Source organism: Ursus americanus, chromosome 2 (assembly GCF_024610735.1).
Source record: "Ursus americanus isolate L20-20 chromosome 2, mUrsAme1.1.p, whole genome shotgun sequence".
Lineage (NCBI taxonomy): Eukaryota > Metazoa > Chordata > Mammalia > Carnivora > Ursidae > Ursus > Ursus americanus.
In genome coordinates, this window is record NC_142128.1 from 25,023,334 (window position 1) to 25,041,368 (window position 18,035).

The window sequence follows — 18,035 nt, forward strand, 5'->3', positions numbered from 1 at the left end:
TTTTAGAAAAACAAAAAGTTAGAAAATGATCATAATTCTCAAAGTTAAGTATCTACCTGAAAACAGGCCAGGGATTTTTATTAGTCACATTTTTATTCAAGGAACTTAAAAATAGCTTAAATTCATTTCGAGGTCTAACTAAAAGAAGAACATCATACTACTGTTGCTTGTATCTAATCAAATGCAGTATACAAAATATTTAATTTGTGGTTCTTCAAGAAAGTTATGATAAATTTGGCAAGTGTTCATATATGAAATAAAAATAAAACAGTGTACAAGTATTATCAGAATACTCATGATGTTTGGAAATTCAAGGAACAATCAGAATTCATACATGAACAGAAGACAAATGTTGGATAACTGATGAATGAAATTAGAAGCCTGTGAAATTGATTTTTTCTCTATCTTCAGTGTGTGTGTGTGTGTGTGTGTGTGTTTAATAGCCCAATACAGTCTACAGAACTCAGATATACTAAGTCCCCATAACTTGTAGCCCTATACACTTTTTCCTGTTTATCACACAAAAAGTCATATTATAGTAAAACCATAGTTTGGATGTACAGAAAGTTTATCAATTCCTCATTGAAGGTCTGAGTCTCAATGAATTTTTAGTAGAAAAATTTACATTTCTGTCACAAATATGGCTTATTTCTGGGGAACTAAAAGTGAGTCCCCCTGGGGAATGAGACAGAACTCTGCTGTTGGCTCTCTCCTTTTGAAGTGTTTGTTCCCATTTGAAATAACCACAACATTTTCTGTTTTCTTGGTATTTCCCAACTGGGCAACAATAGAAGACTTTTCCATGGTTTGGGCCATTATTAGAAACAACAAGTCTCTTAGATCTTCGGCCACACTTGCATAAAGGCGGTGTCATTTTCCCACTCTTCCAAGGCTCTTGCAGGTTAACTGTAGAAGCTAAGATAGAGGGGAGGACCTTCTGGGAACAACTTCTCACTGGGGAGCCATCAGATGATGTAGGCTTTTCTTCATGAACAGTGAGGATCTGTTTTTTTGCTGATGGGAAAGATAGAGGACTGGACAGACTCCTTTTAGTACTCCTTTTAGTACTATCTAAAAGGAGGGGATATTTCCCCAATACTGAAGGATGGGACATAGTGGCATTAACACTGTTGAAGCTACTTGGTTTGCATTCAGGTAATTTAAAGTCAGAAACATCCGAATCTGGATCTTTGGCTTCTTTCACGTGATAAATAGTAGTATGTGGACTCATATACAACAGACTTAGAGGTCCCATATTTTTGAGGAGTTTCTTCTGTGCCTTCTTTTAAAACCATTAATCTTTCTATAGAATTAAATGAAGTGTCTAAGTTTGAGTCACTAATGGAAGGTACATAATCTATACTTTGCTCAGGCTGAGATGCTGGCAGTAAAGCTACATCCTCCCAATCAGCCAACATAGGTAAACAATCAAGAGCATAACTCATTTCTGTATCAGAAACATGATTAACAGATGAAATGGTAGTTGATACAAGTACCAATTCTGAACCAACTGCTGAAGACTTAGATTTGGCATTAAACGCAAGGTGTTTGTTTCTTACGTGCTTCTGCACAGGTGTATTCAAGCTGGCAGATGGCAACTGCTCCAGAGAAGTAGAGGATTTTGTATTAAAAAAAGATAAATAGCTTTTGCCATTGTGAAGACCTGCTTTTACACTGCTCTTTAGTTGGAACTGATCTTGCTGTACCTTTATAGGAGAATTCACACCAACTGACCTCATTTGAACTTTTCCATGAGAATTTTCTGTATTTTTAGGCTCCCTATCATATGTGCTCAGACCCTGAATGCTACTCTTGCAGGCTGATCTTTCTTCAACTTGATTCGTATTCAAATTTCTGGCCAAAACGCTGGAATTCTTCTTAGTGGGCACCTATGATTCCACAGACAAATCCAATAGCTTTAGAAACTATGCATTTGTAATCTTTTTAGTACACAGTATATGATTTGACAAAAAAGAAAAATGTCATCATTCATTGATTTATCAATTATTCCACACGTGATATTTATATTTCAATGAACCTATGATTACTTCTGGAGTTTGAGGTGACAGAATAAAGAGGCAAGACACCACTAACCTTGTTCAAGAACCTTGTAATTTTCATTAAGCAACCATCCCTGATCATTTTCCAAGCAAGTAGGGCAGTATTCCGAGAATCATCCAACCCTGAGGAAACAGATATCAAACACGGAATTTGGTAGTACCAGTGTAAAGAAATATAGCAAAAATAAGAAATCACAATTTATTTTGGAACATACTATTAGTTTTATGATCATCTACTAATTTTAATCGTGATAAATTGGATTAGCACATGCTGTTGCAACCTTACCAATGAGAGACAAGATCTCCCACATTTACAGAAGAGATAAAAATTTGTTACAGTTCTCAAAAAGGTAAGCAACATTCTGTAGGGACCATGCTTTGTGAGTAATCCAATGGCCTTGTTCAGTTTTTTCACGAATTCGCTGTGTTGTTTGGGCATTTGTTTAATCTCCATTTGATTTAGCTCATTTTTATTCTTTTTTACAACTAGAAAGCCACTAGATGGCAGTCTTTATCTTATACTACTTTACAGTAGTGTAATTTTAAAGTCAGAAATCTTTGAATTGTATAGATTAGGAACTTTTTTTTTTTAAAGATTTTATTTATTTATTTGACAGAGATAGAGACAGCCAGCGAGAGAGGGAACACAAGCAGGGGGAGTGGGAGAGGAAGAAGCAGGCTCATAGCAGAGGAGCCTGATGTGGGGCTCGATCCCATAACACTGGGATCATGCCCTGAGCCAAAGGCAGATGCTTAACCGCTGTGCCACCCGGGCGCCCCAGGAACTTTTCTTAGCTTGAAAGGATAGTCCTTATTAATGACATCACCAAAACCATGAGATTCATATGAAAGACTTTATAGAAATAAGATGACTTACATAGTAAAATTATTTTCAATTTATACTAACCAGAATGTTCTCGTCCTAAGAATTGTATTCCCACTTCCTGCAGGGCACCACTAAGTCCTTTTGGTTTTCTTCCATAGAAAATCTAACCAAACGAAAGAAACATATGCAAAAAAAGGTTACTATTAGAAAGGTTATGTATTAACCATTTACTTTTCATAATTTTTTGTTCTATTAGATTTGGAATGTACTTATTTTATTGTCATTTTTCATAGTTTAAGAAATGTATTTATGTGAAAATTTAAAATAACATTCTATTTATGTAACCTATACCATGTATGGGATGAAGTTTAATCATTTTTCAACAGAAGGAAAGTGACCATGCCCCCATCTTTGACCCTTACCTTGTAAGTGACTCTGAGATCAATCCAAGAATTTAAGAACACGGGTTTTAACAGTTGTTTTCTCTTACACTCATACTCCAGGCAAACCCCCAAGTCCCAGTCTGCATTAAGGATATTAAAATAGAACAAATTCAGTGATGCCAGCAGTTTTTACTCATGCTATCGTTTATAAATAAAAGAGAGAAATATTATATAAGATTTAGAAAGACGTAATATATATAATACTATATAGTATACTATCATCACGTGCTATATACTGAAGTGTAATATGTACTATATATAGAATGTAAGCTATACTGTATTGTATATACTATAACAATATACTATATAAAACAAGACAGTAGGATTTAATTGCTGTTAATATCTAACAATTATCCACTTTACATAACTTACCATTAAGAAATTATGTTGGTAACTAAGTTTCTAAATGATTTCTTAAACACCCAATTAAACATACTGAGTATTTCAGAAAGAAGAGTACGGTCAAGTTACAAGGCCACAAGGAGAAGGTTATCTGCTTTTAACATTCTAGAAAATACTAATGTAATTGGAAACCAGACATCTTATAGAAACCTGAAACCAAAAATATGACTATCGATGGCACAGCATTGCTATCAACGACTATTAATGGCAATGCTATAACACAGGCATACAAAAGATCTACTTTAATGGCCCATTTTTCCTAGTGTGAAAGTTTAAAGCAAAGGATGTGAGTTGAATGAAGACTCTTTTTATTCAAGGTTGTAGAAAGTAGCATAAGAGTTTTCATTAAATCATCTTTGCCTGGAGTCAGAAGAACAGGGAGGAACAATCCAGAAAGATTCTTAAAGTTAAGTCTTAAAAAATTTTTAAGTATCCCAGGATGGTAAAATTTGAAAAATATGAATAAATTTACTTTCCTTGGTTAACATCTGTCAGGCACTGAGATTTCTCTTCGGGGCCTAAGAGGTTAACAAGTACAATTCTTCCTACAGATAAAGAATTACATAGTGGTAACTCTACTCATTTATGATTGATAGATATGACTTATTTTTTACCTGACCAAGTAACAAATGCACATAATTTTACTTCGGAATTAGGCAGATCTGGAATCCCAGTAGCAAAAATAATTTTCTTCTCTTGCTGAATCTTCTGAATCCATTTACAGAACTGAGATAAGCAAATCCTCAGAGGGACTCCTTCATCAACCTGAGCCTGAGTAAAGTCACAAAATCTGAATTCAACAATCGAATTCCATAATTATTGAACACATCATTAGCACATAATTAGGCACTATAGGGGGATATAAAAAAGAAGAGGTTCTGGGTGCCTGCGTGGCTCAGTTGGTTAAGCATCTGCCTTTGGCACAGATCATGAGCCCAGAGTCCTGGGATCACGTCCCGCATCCGGCTCCCCACTCAGTGGGGAGTCTGCTTCTCCCTCTGCCCCTCCCCCCACTCGTACACACGCTTTTTCTCTCGCAAAAATAAATAAAACCTTTTTTAAAAATTTACAAAAAAAATATACTAATTAAATCCTGACTGACAGAAATTTGATGTCACTTAATTTCCATGAAGAAAGTTTGATATTCATTTTTACAACACTATTTTATCTAATTTTTAAAGATTCCAACAGAGTGCTGGAGGGAACATTATTTCCAGCAGTACACAAATCTAATTCCAAATGGTATATACTTTTTATTTTCTTTTAAAAACTGATTTCTGAATTTTAATATTTGCATCATACTTTCTTGGGTTTTGTTTGGGGGGGGGGCAGGGTGAGAAGAGAGGTAGGGAAAAGAGAAGGGCATACCTGTTTTATGCCTGTGAGTTCCATGCAAAATTCAGAAAGAATTGGATGTTCTTGAGGCTGAACGTAAGCATGGAACTCAGATTCAATCTCTCCAGTTGATGTGTTCAGCAATACTGCTGGAAATTCAACTACATGAAAGAATTATCAATTGACACTTAAATACAAAATTGTTAAATTAATGCTGTAATCACTCTAAACATATTTCGCCATCAGATAGCATTATTAAACAATCATTATTTCAGTAAAAGCTTATTAAAATGACCAAAGCAGTGTGATATAAGTTATAAAATTATGCCAAAGAATAAGCCAGAATATTAAAGTTATCAGTATTTCTACTTAAAACTCTTGAATATATTTCCATAATTAAATATGAAGACCATATGGAAGTTAAAATATACTCCTTTTTGCAAAGGTATTTTTTCAGTTCCTATGCAATCGAGATTTTGTATGGAATTCTAAGATAATTATTTTATATGATACTTTTAGATATTAGGTTTTTGTTCTTTTTTTGTCGAGTCAGGTTTTACAGTAAACTACCAATTCACAGGGCATCTTGTTTTCTTTAAACTAATTGTTGACTATTAAAGTGACTCCTCCAGGGCTGGCTTTGGCCACTAGAAGTCCAGACATACTTATTTCTTGGCTCCGGTGGCGTTTCCCATCATTCCAACATGTGGACTCAAAATCAATGACAATTAAGTAGTCAAAGAACTGCTCTGCAAAAACAAAGGGTATCCTTATGCTTTATCAATGTTAAAAGTGCAAGGATACAAAATGTAAAGAAATGAAGCACACTACTTACTGGATTTGCTTCTTCCTAGATTTCCATTTGCTGGTGCAACTGACTTTCTTCTAATTAATCCAAGCTGCCTAAAAATGTAAAACAACCCAATATGTTCAACAAACTCAGTCACACTCCTGTTGGAATATGCTAACAAACTAATGGTATAACCCTCATTATTAATGTATTAATGTGAGTGACAGGAAATTGAACTAGGCTTTGAGAGCTGAAGACCTTGGTTCTTATATGGACTGCCACCCTCTCTTAATAGTCATTTCACCTGCCTCAAAGTTCATATTTGCAAACTTAGACTAATTCCTTCTGCTTTCCTTATTTTACAGTAAATACTGAGGAACTTGAGTGATTGCAGAGGTAAAGATGTATTGAAAAGCTTATTTTCTGCCTTTGCATTTTTCAAGCCCTTGCTACGTGCACAGCCCAGTTCTGAGGAGATACGGCTGATCCAGTCTTCCAGGAGCTCAAAATACGGCTGGGTAAAGAAACTAGACATCCATGGCAAACCACTGTAAGGTAATATATGACAAAGGATCCGCAAAGGCAATAGTTGAGTTCATAGAAAGGGATGAGCCTAATGAGGTGTTAAGTAAGACAACTATGAGGTACAGGTCCTAGAGGAACAGGTGGAGTTTAAGCAGACACTTCCTGTTGTCGTTTTTTGTTTAAAACGTGATGGGAAGTGCAAGGAGTTGGGAATAATTGCGAATATTTATTTGATTTCTTACTAAATAGCAGGCACTGAACTCTGGTGATCTCACTTAATCCTCAACACTGTACGAGATAATCACTTTTGCTACTTCTATATTATGGATGAGATAACGAATTCAGTAATTTGCGAAAGAACACAGATTTGGTATGTGAAACCCAACTCTGAAGCCCATGCTATTTACGAATACATTACAACAGTGCTTCTAGAAATCAGAAATGTGCACAGCGTGACCAGGAATCAGGGAGAAGGACACAATAAATAACATTACTAATTAAACGGATCACTAGGAAGTGGTGGCGTGTACAGCTTGACGGGTGAGGTGGGGGCTGCCTGAAACCTCGGAACGGCCTACGAGGTGCTGTCATGCCCAGTTCGTTTCCCGAGGCCTAGAACTGGCTGACAGTGGCTCAAGGCCACACAGCCCGAACCCCGGTTCTTCCACCCTCGCACAGAAAACTGCCTGAGGCTCGAGATCGAGATCCAAGCAGAGACCTTTCAGTCCGGCCACACAGTGCACGTCGGAGACGCCGGGGCCGCAGAGAATGAAGGCTGACACCGTGGATGCCCACTGCCCAGACCTACCGGGGGCGCCAGCACCCGACCAGGAGCCACCCCCAGCCCAGAAACCCCTCGCGTACCGACAAGCTCCTTGGTCGCCATTCCCGGGACTCCTTACTCCTCCCAGCCCAACTGCCGGAAGTCGTTGAACTCGCACTTCCGGTCTGTTCAAACGCCTGGCGCGTCTGGGGAGACGGCTGCGGCGGCGGCTCTGGCTGTGATTGAGGCGGCGGCGGCTGCGGCCTCTGCTGCCTGCTCGGCTTCTCTTCGGTGTTTTCGGGGATCGGGGGGCGCGGGGAGTGTTTTTTGGCAGGGAAGTCGCTTGGCAGCAACTTTTCCCCTCTTTTTCAACGGGCGGAGGCGCGTGTGCGCCGTTGGGAAACCGTTTCGAATCCGGCCTCCGGCGCGGACGGTAAAACCGTTGGTCTCCGTGCGGTTTTCTCCGCCGCGGAACAGGGAGGATCGTTGGCGCCCTCGCTTTTCCGGGAGGGTCGGGAGGGTTGGGAGAGTTGGGAGGGCTCCATACACTGAATTGAGGCGAGGATCTGAGGGAGGCTGTAGGCTATTGAAGCCCCACCTTCTCCCCCGTCAGGAGGCGGCGTTTCCTCAACTCACGCCGGTCTTTCTCCAGAGCCTCATGGATCCCGAGAGGGAGAGGACAGGGAGGCACCTCAAGAAGGGCAGGAAGAGGAGGAGGGCCCCGAACGCGCTGGTCGGAGCGGCTGAGGCGATGAGAGCGCGTTGGGATCTGGAGGAAAGGCAGCCCGAGGCCAAGGTGAGTAACGGGGAGCTGGAGTGGGCGGCCCGAGGAGGTTAGAAGCTGCCAAGCCCGCGCCCCAGCCGTCTTCGGGGCCCTGCCTGCCCTGGACGCTGCAGATCAGCCTCATCCACCCATTGGCCTTTCGGAATTCTGCTTTCCAGTGTGTAAAATGGGAACGATAATGTTAATATCTCCTAGCTCAGGGCTGATAATGGCTCTTTAAAACTGGTGTGGTGCGTGGGACCCAAAAAGAATGTTCACTCAACAAATACTTTATTGAGTCTTCCGTGTGCCAGGAATTGTTCTAGGTTCCGGGGATATCCCAGTGCACGAACCCACGGCCTTCGTGCAGTTTACATACCACCCCGGTAGGGGAATAATAAGGCAGATGAACATCCCTGCTGTGTATTGAGAACTAAATATACGTGGTCCATCTATTCAGTCATCAGATTTCTGTTGTCACGTGCTGGGCACTGCCCTAGGCACTTGGGGAACATCAGTGAGGTTTACTACTTCGTTCTAGTGGAAAGAGACCGAAAACAAACAATAGAAATTATATATAGGTTTCCCCCACTGTCTGAAAGTAGAGCGGTCCCGTGAAATCTTTCCAAGCTGAAATGGTGTAAAGCAAAGAAGCAGTTATTAATTTATGGGGGGGGGGATATTGGAGCGTTTCCATACTCCCAAAATAATCTCTGTTAGGTTTTCTCATATCTCAAGACAGATCTTGCTAACTGATGCACAAAATCAAGATAAAGCGCAGATGCTCACAGACACAATTCAAAGCTATGGGGGCTTCGTGCTAAGTGTAGTTCTTGGGAAAGGAGCTTCGCTGTACCACTCTGCTTGGGGTGTGCTGCCTTTATAACTGGCTTGTTGTGAAACAAATGCTGAAGATAAAAGTGAAAACAGGTACAGTGCTAATAGGTCCGCCCTAAAAGGGAAGTGGCAGAACACAAGCTTTCAGGAAGCAGGGGATACCTGTAGGGTGTAAAATGGAAAATAGTGCTATGAAAACATTTTTTATTTAAAAGGGATTCTTTTTTTGCCTATCAAATTGGCAAAACAACTTTTTAAAGGTTAATATGGTGAAAAGTATAAGGAAATAGACAATCTCTCTTTTATTTTGAAACAATCTCAAACTTACAGAAAAGTTGCAAGAACAGTACCCAAAACGACCCCAGACAGCATTTGAAAGTGATTGCTAACAATGCTCCATGACCACCCACCCATATTACTAAAATATGTATTTCCTGTAAACAGTCCTACATAACCTACATATGCAACCATCAAAATTAAAAAATAACATGGATATATTGCTGCCATCTTATCTTCACCCCATTCAAGTTCCTCAGTTGTTCCAGTAATATCCTTTTTAGCAATAAGAGCCAGTCTAGAACTATGTGTTACATTTAGTTGTCGTATCTCCTTCAATCCATACAATTCTTTGGTTTTTTCCTTAACATCTTTGGCCTTACTACTCTTAAGAATCCCAAATCAGTTATTTTGTACAATGTCTCTCAAGTTAGGTTTGTCTGTTTCCTCATTGATTAGTTTTGGGCTATACATGTTTGGCAGGACTATCACAGAAGTGACACTCTTTTCTCTTGTATTTTGTTAGGTTGTACATGATTTTGATTTGTCCCATTCTTGTTTTCTTTTTCTCTAATTTTGTGGAGAGATGCTTCCTTGTTAAACTTGTAATTCATTTTTTTATTAGTATGAACTAATTGCCTATTTCATTCAATGGGTTATAATCCATTACTATATTTATTTTGATGCTCAAAACATCCTATATTTGAACATTAAGCTAGCTTCTGTGTTCTTTCAACATGACCTCATAATTCTTTGAGCATTTCCTTACTTTTTTGGCACAAAAAGATGTTCCAGGCTCATCTGTGCTTTTCCTGCCCCAGCCCTGGAATCAGTAATTTTTTCTGGGTTGCTTGGTTCTTTTAGTAGAGAATGACATTTAGAAACTCAAGGTTCTGGGTACTAGAAGTACTCAGTGCTATTGGGATGTCAGTACTCCCAAAAAAGAGCTAGGAAATATGTGTTTATCTGTACACCCATATACACACACATACATATTTACATTTAAATATTTTTCTATCCATACATTCTAAAATCTCTGCTTGCAGTCTATTTCCACAAGGTTCATTCTGGTTTTCTCTCTTCATGGTTATAATTTCCTTCTCTCTCCAGTGAGAAACCTGATTTGTCATTATCTTCGGTATATTTGACCAGTTCCCCATGCTGCCACGGCCCCACACTCCCACACTGTCTTCACCTTGCTTGGGCTCTGTCACCCTGCACCATGTACCAGGCCACCCTCCTGTGTGACAGTCTACTATCCTCATCCTTCATACATGGACACACTCACCCTGCTCAGACTCTGAATCTTGTGACAGGCCACTGTTGTCCCTCAGTATTGATGCTGTCCTTAAAACCTTGAATACTTTCTGATATCTGATACCAGCCCTCACTGCTCTCCACTTCCCGCTGCATGGATGCCTTCTACCACTCAGGCTTTGACACCCCACAGTGAGCCATCCTTCTGCATGTGTGCCCTGGGTTCCTACCCTTAATCCTAGCTCTCTCCCCTATACCAATCCCTACTCCCCCTACTCAAGTTCTCCCCCCCCGCCAATTACCATGCCCTCCTTCCCCTACTGAAGCTCTGACCTCCCATGCTTGGCAACCATTACTCACTGCCACATAGACCCTACCTACCTCACTCAGTCTCACCTTATCAATCTCTTTTTTTTTTTTTTTTTTTTTGAGATTTTATCTATTTGACAGAGCAGAAGCAGGGGGAGCGTCAGGGAGAAGGAGAGGGAGAAGCAGGCTCCCTGCTGAGTAGGGACCCCCAACATGGGGCTCGATCCCAGGACCCTGAGATCATGACCCAAGGTGAAGGCAGTCACTTAACTGACTGAGCCATCCAGGCGCCCCATCAATCTCATATTTTTGATTGGTAAATATAAATTGGTGTATTCTTTCAGGAATTAATAGTACTTGTCAGAATTAAATAATTGACCTTTGAACAACATGGGGGATTGGGGTGCCAAACCACCATCTGCATGCCCTGTGTGGTCCAAAATCCATGTATAACTTTTCACTCCCCAAAAACTTAACTACTTAGAGCCTAGAAACCTTACCAGTAATATTGGTAACCAGTTGACCAGAGACCTTATTGATAACATAGACGGTTAATGCATACTTTGTAAATTACATGTATTATATATCGTATTCTTAGAATAAAGTAAGCCAGAGAAAATGTTACTAAGAAAAGCATAAAGAAGAGAATACATTCATGATACTATACTATATTTAACAGAAATGAACCACATATAAGTGGATCTGCACAGTTTAAACCTGTGTTGTTCAAGGGTCAACTGTAGGTGCTTATTTTGACCAGGACCTTATCTGGAGAATTTATTCTGGTAGACAGGGATGTTTGAAAGGATGCTCATGATATTATTTATATATTTTTTTAAAGTGTCATCAATAGGGACTTTTTTTCATATACATAGTAAGTGTTGAGATAAATTTAGAGAATGGACTATTAAAATTGGTGTTTGTTACATTTAACTGATGTGAAAAGATACTGATTTGGGCGGCGGTGGGGGGAGTGAGGGTTGCAGAGTTGGTTACCAAACAGAATGTATACTCTAATCCTTTGGGGCAGTCTCATATAGAGATGAAGAATTAGAGCTTTTTTAGGAGGGAGAAACTTTTCTGAGCTCCCTGTTTCCCCAGAATAATGTCAGACTCCTTAGCTTAGACCACATTGATCTATGACCTGACTCGCTCTTTTCTCTACTCTCAAATCTCCACTACTCTGCAACATGTCAACTTGGTTCCAGCCAAACAAAACTAAGTGTTTAGACACGATGTTTCCCCCCATCTGACTGACAAATTATTCTCAGGACAGCCCCAGTATTTTCAGTATCAGTGAAGCTATCCCCCAAACTCTCTAACCCCCAAGGCAGTTAGCCCCTTTGTTCCTACACCTTTATAATAGCACTTACCCACGTTGTATTGGAATGACCTATTTCTGCATTTGTTTTCTCTTAGTACTTAGTACTTAGAACTTTCTCTTAGTACTTAGAACTTGAGAGCATGAATCATGTTTAATTCATTCCATTATCCCTAGCAAGTAACCAAGTATCTGTAGTAAGGTTCTGTATCAACGTTTATTAAATATTGAATTAATAATGTCGTATCACAGGTTGTTTTATCATTTCCAATTAATTAGATTCCTCCTTATATTTGCATATAATTTGTTTTGCTTTATTACTGTTCTCAATGGTCCTAATTTTTTTTTTTTAAGATTTTATTTATCTGTCTGAGAGAGAGAGAGAATGAGCGGTGGGAAGGGCAGAGGAAGAGAGAGAGAAGCAAACTCCCTGCTGAGCAGGAAGCCTGACCTGGGTCTTGATCCCAAGACCCAGAGATCATGACCTGAGCTGAAGGCAGATGCTTAGCTGACTGAGCACCCAGGCACCCCCAGTTCTATTTTTTTTTTTTTTTAAGATTTATTTATTGGAGAGAGAGAGAGAGAGAGCGCACGGGAGAGGGAGAGAGGAGGAGGGAGAGGAGCAGACTCCCTGCTGAGTAGGGATCCTTACTCAGGGGCTCAATCCCAAGGCCCTGAGATCATGACCTGAGTTAAAATCAAGAGTTGGCTGCTTAACCAACTGAGCCACCCTGGTGCCCCAGTAGTCTTAATTTTTAATGCCTTTATTTATATCTTTGCAGAAAGCCCGCTTATCTGCCATTTTATTTGCTGAAAACTGTGAAGTAACCCATGACCAGTTATGTGAATTGCTGAAGTATGCAGTTCTGGGCAAATCCAGTGTTCCTAAACCCAGGTATAAGATGAACTTAAATAGTGGGTATAGACCAGAGTTTTCAAATTGGTGTCTAGAGAGCCATATATTCCTTAATTGACATTATTTGTTTGCCGTAGAGAGTGTCCTAAATTTTTTCTTTCTCTCTTTTTTTAATGGTGGGGGAGGGGCAGAGGGGGAGGGAGAGAGAAAATCCCAAGCAGGCTCCAAGTGGGACCTGTCTCACGACTCTGAGATCATGACCTGAGCCGAAAGCAAGAGTCAGACGAGAGTCAGACGCCTAACCATCCTAGCCACCCCAGTGCCCCCTAAATTTTTTTCTTTACAGGAGTTGCCAACATTTAATTTAGGAATTCCTTTATTAAAATCCAGATACTTTATTTCTTTGAAAAACTCTAAGATCTGGCACTTGTCCCTGTGGCAACATTTTGTCAAAGCTGAATAGGAGCCTGCCTCTTATTGATGTGGCAGATACACTCTAGTGTAGCACCTACTGGTAAATAAGGCCTGCTTCCCTTATTTACATTATCTCTCTGGCTGCTCTATGGTTTGCAACCCTCTTGGGAGCTTCCTGGGTATAGAGTGAAACCTGCCCCACTTACTTGGAGGTCAGGGAGAGACTGAAGAAAGAGGTAGGCTGCTCCAGGTTGGTACGTGGCAGCAAAGGGAACTTGCCTACAAGGCTTGTCTCGGGCAGGAGGAAGACAAATGGATCCCTACACATGCCTGCCAAATCTTAAAAAAGTTTATATAGAGGCCTTAACTGGGTTCAGTCATATGAACCATGCAGGTGTTTCAACACCGCATCACCGTCTCAAGGCTTTGTCTTTGGAGCAGCCTCTGGGATCAGGAAAGACAAGTAGAACCCACATTCCAAGGACAGAGGAGAAGGGGGTGAGGAGCCTGCAGGTGCCAGGGTCCAGCTGACAGGTTAGCTGGCAGTCATGTCTTTTCAATGACCTTTCCCAACACCACTTAAAGGTATTTTGGTTTGTAACCCCTAGTGGAGACCCAACTGAAATAACATGATCGTGTGTTAAGAATCCCAGTTAATCTTTTTTGTTCCTTTTACGTTAAGGGACAAAGAGAATTTTACTGTTCTGATATCTTCAATGCCATTGTTAAATGTCTAATGAAAATTGCTTTTGTATATGGACCAACAAAAAAATTTTCAAAACTTTTCAGTTTTTCAGACGTATCTGAGGGAGATTGGCTAGATACCTCAAAAGCCATCTTCCACATTAACAAATATTGCTAGTAGTCTGTCAATTTATCCCAAACTGGCTTTCTTAAAGCCAGTCGCATGATTACTAGCTTAGGAAGGACTCAGCAGCTTGGGATCTTGAGGATATGCCTTTGTAAAATGGGTTTATTTCCAATTTAAAACAAATCATAATAGGATTGTGGATTTGAATACATTGTGTTTCCCTTGGTATCCTACTTGATTTGAATGCAATAAACAATTATCTCAAGAGATCTTTATTTGAATTCTGTACGGTAATAGCCATTCTTTGCCAGGTTTTCATTGAGTAATGGTAAACTGCTTTTCTCCCCACACTTCCCTTTTGTATGTCTATAACTGACTTGATGGTATCACTTTTAGCTGTATTGGTTTGATTTTTCAACAGCTGGTGCCAGCATTTTCACCAAAATCACCTGAACAACGTGGTGGGTTTTGTACTGCAGGGAATGAGCCAGCTACACTTTTACAGGTTCTATTTGGAGTTTGGATTTCTCCGAAAAGCATTTAGACACGTAAGTTAAGAAAACTTTGTTTTAGGGCCTGAGTTGAGTCCTCTCATCCAGAGACTAGTGCTTGTCTCAAACTATGCTCTTTGGCACCCTGACTGAACAAGGAGTAGAGGTTGTAGAAAGCAAGAAAGATTAAGATTCAGAGATCTCTTGTTGAGATTAGGTTTGCCTCTGATTTTCTTTGATATTTGGGCAAAATATTTATTACCAGATTACAATCTGTATGTAGTTCCCAGGCTGATATTTCCTATTTTATTCGGGTTATGATGTTTTCAGAAATTATACACTTTATGTAAGTCTGTGTTTTTTGGTCTCTTGACAACATCACAAGATTGGACATTCTTAGAACAGTATCTGGAGCTGAATAGCAGTTGTCATCTTTAGAAGAGGCATGTGCTCCCCATTTTCCTTCCCATAGCCACTTCCAGTCTATTGGACTGTTTCATCCATTTACCACGGAGGGATTTGAGTTGGTGAGTCCTAATTTCCTTGGGTCTCCATTTTCTTTTTTGCTTTCATTTATCAAAGGCTACATATGTGCTAGGACCTACATCAATCATTATGCATGCATCATCCTTAATTCTCACAGTTCTGTGAGAGATATAAATATCTTCTGTACATAAGGAAACTGTGAGTAACTTGTCCAAGTTACAGCTAGTAAGTGGTGGAGCTGGAATTTCAGCACAGGTGAGCCTAAGGCTGGAGCTCTCAACATTTCAGCTTTGCTGTGTCATCTAGCCTAACTACCTGGCAAGCTGTCCACTAAAGTAATAGATACAGAAGTGCTTTGAAAAATATAAAGAACTTTCCTTTTCTGAGTTACACATTTTTGTAATGTTTGTCTTTGTTTCCAAAGTGTAATCAGAGCCAAAGAAAATATCTGGGGTGGGATAAAGGTGGCTTCACTTACTTAGTCACTTTTTTTTTTTTAATTACCTAGTCACTTTTACACATTAAGGAAACAGTCCTCATTTTGCAATACAAACAATTAAGGTCCAGACCTTTCATAGCTGACAGCTCATAGCTGAGCTGACAATAAAAGTGCAAGTCTTTTACAATATTTTAATTGCTTTCAAACATTTTTATAAAAACTTGGTATGTATTTTCAGAAATTCCGCTTGCCACCTCCATCATCTAATTTTCTAGCTGATATTATTGGACTGCAAAAGAAACAAACAACAGGGGATCTATCCAAGATGGTGGAAGGTATGGCTGTGACTCTAGTTTGATGATTTGCTCATTCTAAAAGACATTATGGATATGTTTATAAGTGGGTTTATCGGTCAAGTTTATTCTTTCAAACAACTAAGGTCAATTCTACAGCCTTAAACAGAAAAGCAATATGTTTTTAAAGAAAAAATGGGTAAGTACCTAGGGAGAATAGATAGCAGGAGCCCATATTCATGCCCCAGAAACCATCTTGCTAGGTGAAATAGCAAAGGCTGTCCCTGCGTATCACTCAACATTGGACTCTTACAAATTACTGTGAATAATTTTGAAACTGTCAGTAGGTCTTTGTACCCACGAGTGTACAGATGGGAAGGAAGATCTTGCCTTTGACTAATGTAAAGGACACCCTTAATAATACTCACAGTGGGGAATAGGCAGGAGGTTTAGATGCTGGCCATCTAAAAGAGAAATACCCACGATGGCAGTGTTTTTCAAATGTTGGGTTGTGTCCAGGAGTAAGTTGTACTGAACCTTCTGTTTTTGTAGGAGGAAGCAGGTAAGTGATGGAATAGAAAAGAACTTACTAGAGTTCATTGGACATAGTAAGCTAAGTACTGTTCAGTGATGCTTTTTTGTGTGTGTTCAGAAATAATTGAATAGTTAAACTGAGGAGACATGAAAAAGTGGTGAGGAATAGCCAGTGATTCCTTCCTATCTCCTCTAGGACTGTGCTTCCTATTTTCCTGTCTCAAAGACACCTGACTTCCTTCCTTTCCATTGTTCCCCTCTCCTAATAGATACCTGTATCTGACCTGCCTCTGTGTTTGATTTGACCTCCACTGTATTTTAAACATCTTTAAGTAAATAACAGAGTAGTCATTACTAGATTCAGAGCTCATGTAAGACATAGCTTTGCAAAAGAAATCATCAGAAAAAAGAAATTTGATATGGCTAAAGAATATCGATTGTTGGGGATAATTGGGGGAGGATGGTAGTGGTGAGAGACGAGGCCAAGAGGTAGGGTAAAGCTTTGTCCTGTAGGCTGTAAATGTCATGCTAAGAACCTTGGATTTTATTCTGTAGACTTTGAGGAGTCAGAAGATTATGGCTAGTTCTCTATCCTCTTAGGATTTCCTTTGTTTCCCATCCTAAATATCAGAGTCCCAAAGCAAACTTTAGAAATATTTATCTGTCTCTCCAAGTTGACTTATCACTCTTCTTTGGTTAACTCCTGTATCTTTATTTCTAGGTCTGATGTCCCAGATTCCAGGCTTGCATTTTCAGCTGCCTGCTGGATGGTGCCACTTGGATATTCCCCTGTCCCCTCAATCATAACATAGCTAAAAGCATTTTTCTCATCCTTAAATAATGTACAGTCTCCCATCTTCAAATCGCCTTTTCTGTTGGTATCATTTTTCTTTAAGACAACAATCTTTAATTTTAGAATTACTTTCCTTTTGGCTCCCTGTACCCAATCTGGATAGCTCCTTCCCTTTGCTCCTATGGGTAACTATTCATATGTCACTTCATCAGAGAGATCTTCCCTGATTGTAAAATAGATGACAGTAACCCTTTTCTTTCCCCAGTACACCCTCTCCTCTTTTCCCTCCTTTGATTTTCTCCACGGTCCTTATCCTTACCTGGCATATATTTGTTTATTGTTCATCTTCCCAACTAGAATTTCATTCTCCCAATGGAGAATTTTGTTGACTTTGTTCATTGAGGAATCTCTAGTGGCTAGAACAATGCCAGGCATATAATAAGTACTTAGTAAATATTTGTTGTCTGAATTGAATTATTCCATCACTGTGTTCTATCAGTTTTTCTTACAGACTGTTTAATATATTCCTTTTCCTCTATTCTTTCCACCATCTTGATTCAGACTCTAATCTTTTTTTTTCTTTCTTTCTTTTTTTTTTTTTTTGTTATCTTTTTTGGTCCAGAATTTCTGCAAAACCTTTTCTCATTTCTCTCCTCCATTTTCCACATTATCTCTGAGGTTGATCTTTCTTAAATACTGTTTGGTTATGCCATTTCCCATCTTAGGAACTTTCTGTTGCTCTCCATTATTTATTGAATAATGTACTAAAGTCCAAACTCTTGAGTCTAGCATTTGTAGTGGTCTATAATTCATTTTTATACTCCTCAACCTTGTTTCCTACACTGCTCTCCTACACAGACCTTTTTTTTTTTTTTCTCAGTTGGTCTAGTCACTACCATACCAAGTTTGCTTTGTACATTTCTGTCTTACCTGGAATCCCCTCTTTTCTACTTACAGTATTTTGACTTCTTTAGTTGCAAGGACCAGATACTCATTCAGGCCATCTTAAGC

General features: G+C 39.5%; 2 protein-coding genes across 5 annotated transcripts in view; one reads left to right on the forward strand and one right to left on the reverse strand.

The window, feature by feature from the left end:
* Positions 1 to 1,023: 1,023 nt before the first annotated feature.
* Positions 1,024 to 7,804, reverse strand: LOC148110529 (ERI1 exoribonuclease 2-like). Its single transcript, XM_087865615.1, has 10 exons — positions 7,800 to 7,804; positions 7,246 to 7,692; positions 5,902 to 5,969; positions 5,732 to 5,815; positions 5,100 to 5,227; positions 4,346 to 4,502; positions 3,309 to 3,409; positions 2,968 to 3,049; positions 2,095 to 2,183; positions 1,024 to 1,889 (listed from the first exon to the last, which is right to left on the reverse strand). The coding sequence occupies exons 1-10, from the start codon at positions 7,802 to 7,804 to the stop codon at positions 1,167 to 1,169; spliced, it is 1,884 nt and encodes a 627-aa protein (XP_087721741.1). The 3' UTR covers positions 1,024 to 1,166.
* Positions 7,449 to 18,035, forward strand: part of LOC148110530 (uncharacterized) — a 49,549-nt gene continuing 38,962 nt past the window's right edge. The window contains exons 1-5 of one of the 4 annotated variants that reach the window (XM_087865640.1): positions 7,449 to 7,577; positions 7,797 to 7,940; positions 12,690 to 12,802; positions 14,410 to 14,536; positions 15,643 to 15,739. In XM_087865640.1, the coding sequence (XP_087721766.1) occupies positions 7,803 to 7,940; positions 12,690 to 12,802; positions 14,410 to 14,536; positions 15,643 to 15,739 (475 nt within the window). In that variant the 5' untranslated portion in view covers positions 7,449 to 7,577; positions 7,797 to 7,802. Of the gene's footprint in view, positions 7,578 to 7,757; positions 7,941 to 12,689; positions 12,803 to 14,406; positions 14,537 to 14,864; positions 15,007 to 15,642; positions 15,740 to 18,035 lie in introns of those variants that run through there. The other 3 variants (XM_087865641.1, XM_087865647.1, XM_087865652.1) reach the window with 3 other exon arrangements.